This window comes from Oncorhynchus nerka, linkage group LG5 (assembly GCF_034236695.1).
Source record: "Oncorhynchus nerka isolate Pitt River linkage group LG5, Oner_Uvic_2.0, whole genome shotgun sequence".
NCBI lineage: Eukaryota > Metazoa > Chordata > Actinopteri > Salmoniformes > Salmonidae > Oncorhynchus > Oncorhynchus nerka.
This window is the reverse complement of record NC_088400.1, coordinates 37,068,828-37,074,008: the sequence shown is the minus strand read 5'-3', so window position 1 is coordinate 37,074,008 and position 5,181 is coordinate 37,068,828. Positions and strand designations below refer to the sequence as shown.

Genomic DNA, 5,181 nt, shown 5'->3' with positions numbered 1-5,181 from the left:
GACAGTTTGACAGTTGTCAGTTGCTGTACTTGGACGAGCATAGTAGGTCTAGTCTACAAAAATCTAAAACTTGACACTAGAGTCCTTTACAAAAAGTAACTGTCTAAGTTGCATGTATATTGCTTTGGCTAAATTAAGTTGCTTGGGCCAATTGCACTTTTTCTGGTGCAATTTATTGGACAATATCTTCCGATTCAACATGAATTGAGAAGACAGTTTGACAGTTGTCAGTTGCTGTACTTGGACGAGCATAGTAGGTCTAGTCTACAAAAATCTAAAACTTGACACTAGAGTCCTTTACAAAAAGTAACTGTCTAAGTTGCATGTATATTGCTTTGGCTAAATTAAGTTGCTTGGGCCAATTGCACTTTTTCTGGTGCAATTTATTGGACAATATCTTCCGATTTAATGTTACACAATCAAATGTTGCCTTTGGCACATGCTGGGCTGACAGAATCCCATCCTAATAGTTTGGAAACGACATAGAAGGTTGATAAACTGATCTAATTTTGTTTGCGGTTATAGGTATCAAATAATAAGAGTAGGTAAAACTATAAACAATGAAGTCTGTTTGAAAACAGTATGCACACTCAGTCTGGTTATTTTTGCAAAAGTGAGCTATCCTTTTCCAGTCAATGAAATAAGTAGAAAAAGGTAACGTTAAAACACATTTTATTTACATTTTGAACATCAAACAAACGTTCCACCCGTATCTCACTTAAAACCTGATTTACTTGTCCCTGTAGAAAAACGTTATGAAAGTGTGCTTTGCAATCAAATTGGAGCAGAAAATGCATAGTTTGTCAAGCCATTATAAAAGCTCCAAATTAATGATATCCCTTTTCATTCCAGATCAATTTCAAATAAAATGTACCTGATTTTTTATTTTATTTACAAACACTTATACACTTCATTACATAGTCTACAGAAAAGTATATTTATATCTCAATAACTCAGACACAAACAAACAATTTAAACATTACATGTCTGAACCATGTGTTGATTTTTGTATGGGTTTTTTGGAATTATTATTAGAACTATTCTATAAAAACAATATTTCAAGAGCCTCCAGCATTTTGTTGCAGTTATAAATCATCTTGTTTCTCGAAATCTCCTAATCCACAACATGTTCTTCAGGACGTTTGAATAATCCATTGGAATCCAAGTCTTGAGGAACGGTCCTTTCAGCGTGTTGGAGTGCTCAGTTGTGTTGGATGGTCTAAATTCGATTCTACTGAGTGACAGTAACTTGCTGTATGTTCCTAATAGATGGCAAGTTGTTCATTCCGGGGGGTGGGTAGAGAGAGCCGTGAATATCCGACGGACTGAGTGAGCCTGGTACGGGCAGAGGACTCACTGAACCCGGGTCACTGTGCACTGATCCTCCACTGCCATCAGACCCCATTTTCTTTTTGATTAATTTCCTCTCCTTGGCTCTGCGATTTTGAAACCAGATCTTCACCTGTAAATGTAAAAGGAAAAACTTGTCAAAATTGTTATTCGTTTTATATTTGATTAATCATTTGATTTGTCAAGTCTAGGGCCCTAATGCTCTATCAATTAATTGGTTTTACCTGTCGTTCTGAAAGGCCAAGATTCCCCGCAAGTTCGGACTTTCTTCGGATAGTGATGTAACGATTAAAATGGAACTCCTTCTCCAGCTCCAGTCTCTGGTGATCGGTGTAAACCACTCTGTATTTCTCCTTCGTTCTTGTTTTGCCTGAAATTGTGAGAAATTCAGAGAATTCAACAGGCTTTGCTTCGTGTGCCTAATTTTTAAATAGCCGTCACACTGAACAACGAAAATGATGCAAAGCAACGATGCAATTTCATGGCATTCAAATTATTGATGAATACAGGGGCAATAACCTATTTCAACTCTAAAGTTTTAAATTCACCTTGTCATTTTTGACTATTTATAGCAAGTCATACTAGAGAGGTAGGATAATCAACAGGCTAATTATCAAAACGCCTATTAAACTTGATACTTCGTTTATCTAATAACTCTCTAAATGTGTATGACACGTCTTTAGGCGCTTTCAACTGAAGTGGTGGCTATCGTGTTCATCTAGATTGTGTTGCTTTGTTGGTAGCTATGCTAATCGAGCCACTGATCTTCTTTTGATGTCACTTTTTGAACAAACTGCAGAACAAAGAGTCTCAGAGATTTTACCTAAACTCCATTGATGTGTTAAGAGGCAACACACGACACATAAAGGAGTTACAAGGCAGACATCTCTCTGGCTTGGATCAGGTCGCTCTTGTTGATAAACCATAAACACGTCAGCACCTTTGCAGGTAGAAAATAATATTAGTCGTTTAGAACAACATTGAAACATTTTGATATTCATAGTTATAGCCTAGGACATGCTTGGTAAGTTTTACAGGGCCAGAGACAGCCTCCTAGAATTAAACACTTAATAACACATTTGGTGGGCTTGCCTAACAAGAAAAAGACACTTAGGCTATAAGATGGTATTTTCTGAATATTTAAATGTGGGTGGGGGTGATTTGACAAGTTAATAGGCTATACAACTAAATTTACAAGTTAATTGAGGCTCATACGTTATTATGACTTAATTGATAAATATAGTCTACAATTCAAAAAAAAAATACACATTAAGAAATGTTGTGGTTTATTGCCCAGTTATAAAGCTTTGTATATATTTGTCAAATACATTTATTTGCTGTGAAAAACGCCACCCTTTCCGGCAATATAACTCTCGAAGAATGGGAGACGAGGAAGACACTTTGGTGCATATCAAAGTAAAACGAGGTGTTGAAAGGGGTCGCCGCCTGAATTTGACGGATAACCCTCAAAACCAGAGACAATGTAGCAAGAAAAGTAGACCTCGCATCTAGTCGACGGGAGTAGAGAAATTAGCATTACAAGAAGCACCTGGCGCCCTTTCTTGACACGTTCATCGTTTCCTCCACAAGGCTATAGGCCTGTATCAGAAAATAACTAAGATGTTGTAATTGATATCATACTTTATCAGACCATTATCGCGATGGGAGGCTTACAGTTGCATTGTCCATAATTAATTTGATACGTTCGATCGAGTGCCTATACTTTTCCTATATTCTCTTCTGTTTTGAGTCTGGTGCAATTTCCAATTTAGTGCCTTGAAGTTGTATCTTACATGATTCAAAATAAGCCTAACACCAAACTGAATGATCAATTTCCATACATTTCACATGCAACTGTGTAATTATGGTGACATCTCATTTAAAATGTGATTAAATGATTCGTTCTGAGACCACGAACAGTTACAAATTAAAGGAGAATTAGCTATTGTTAGCAATTCGTTACGAATATCACCTAAAATGTACCCAAATGTACACATTACGTGTTATGCATGAGGTTATTCGTTTTTATAGTGAGATTTATCACTTCAATTATGCAATTAATGTTTATATTGTATCCGTTCTCTAAATACTACCTGTTGCACAAGTTTATGAGCCGGCACAATTATGCATTTCCATGCAAGAGAAAACATAAAATGTCCGGCTCTTCTTAAGGTAAATATGAAGATGTAGTTTGACATGAGTTGAGGCTGTGCTCATTGCACGAATAATTTTAACAGTGGCATGCGTGTCGTGACACAATATAGTTGCTTGTGACCTTTCTCACCGGTAGATGATGATTGTACCGTTTTGTTCATCCACTGGTAAGAAGAATTGCGCCTTTCTCTATCCGGGGAAAGTTGAGCAACAGAAATATTATCTGTAGGTGGTTGCAATACTGCTGACCCTGGCGCGTGCATTGGATTGTATTCAGGTGAGCAATAGGAAACTTGTCCCGGCGAGGAGTTGTTCATGGGCGTAGGAATAGTGTTAGGAGGCCCCAGACTATAGGCGCCCCAGTCCTCCCTCGGTGCGACATAAGGAGCTCCCCAAGCCCCCGAAGACTGTGTATGAGTATCCATGTTTGGCACATGATGGTATCCAGTAAAGTCGGAATATTGTGGCGTGGAAACAAAGTTCTGTGGTGGGATGTTGATTCCCGATCGTCTTACAGGTCCTTGGTGATACATGCTGCCTTCTTTATCCAAGAGGTATCCCACATACATGATTTGAAAAAAAAGTTACAAAAGTGACATTCAAGTCGACATAGTTTCCGGGCGACTCCTTCTGTAAATCTAAAAAACAATCCTCTTGCTATGGTTCTGATGTGTATAGTCCAATGGTGCTCCCCAAAATGAAATGCGAACTAGTTCCTGACTTGATACTGTCTCACATAATGTGGCGCTGTTGACAAGGTGGTGGTGCTAAAGATATATTATGGTCTTCCTTCCTGACGTCAGATGAGTCTTTAAACCCTGATGATTTGCATTCAAAAGAAGAGTCAATAATGCTGCCAAACCCACTGTCCCCTAGCACATTTTTTTAACCTATCACCCCAAATAGAGCAAACCCTGCACTTCAACTCTGAAATATTATCGGCATGCATCAAAATATAATTGCGAAATTGAACTGCAACTTCACCAACAAACAATATGCTTAAATGAATATGCTCCTGATGACGTTGGGCCTTACACCTATCTCTTAGGCCTATGTATAATTGAAGTGTGCTTGAAATGTTCAATTTTCAACATTTGTATTTATTTAAGCCTACTCTGAAGCTGCAAACATTATTCCTTAGAAAGTAAGATGTGATAGCCTGTGCCTAATTTTAATACAGGGCTATTACTGTGCTATATAATACGCTAGAATTGTAGGCTACTAATGATATAAAGTGTAATTGTGGATGTCAGCTTCTTGATTGTGTTATTTTCATTTTGTTATGTGTCAGAGAATAATAAAATATAGTATTAAACATTTACAGTGCTGTCAGAGCGTGCATGGTCACACTCCTCTCCTTTCGTTGAATGTCTTTGCGAACGCAACGTCTCCCACGCAACGTATCCCATGTCCGCAGCCACGTTTCACGCCTTCAGAAGCCGATCGTATTTGTTAAAGCTATTCACTTACAAAGGAGGTACAGCTAAGTATGATGATATTTTCTCCTGCAACAAGGCCAACTATTCACATTCCTTCTAACTCGCACTTCAACACTTCAAGGTCGCACTTCGCAGCTAATTCCGGTTTAAAGGAACCTGAAGTGTCACCTATGACACCCGCTCAACGACAATGTGGTCTTGCTCCCGTGCGTGCCATTATATTTGGCATGATCTTGGT

General features: G+C 38.3%; 1 protein-coding gene across 1 annotated transcript; it reads right to left on the bottom strand.

Annotated features, from left to right (window-relative positions):
• Positions 1-655: 655 nt before the first annotated feature.
• Positions 656-4,263, bottom strand: LOC115129917 (homeobox protein CDX-1-like). The gene is made up of 3 exons (XM_029660715.1): positions 3,635-4,263; positions 1,575-1,720; positions 656-1,462 (listed from the first exon to the last, which is right to left on the bottom strand). Exons 1-3 carry the CDS (start codon positions 4,071-4,073, stop codon positions 1,232-1,234), a joined length of 816 nt encoding a protein of 271 aa, XP_029516575.1. The 5' UTR covers positions 4,074-4,263; the 3' UTR covers positions 656-1,231.
• Between the last annotated feature and the right edge of the window lie 918 nt (positions 4,264-5,181).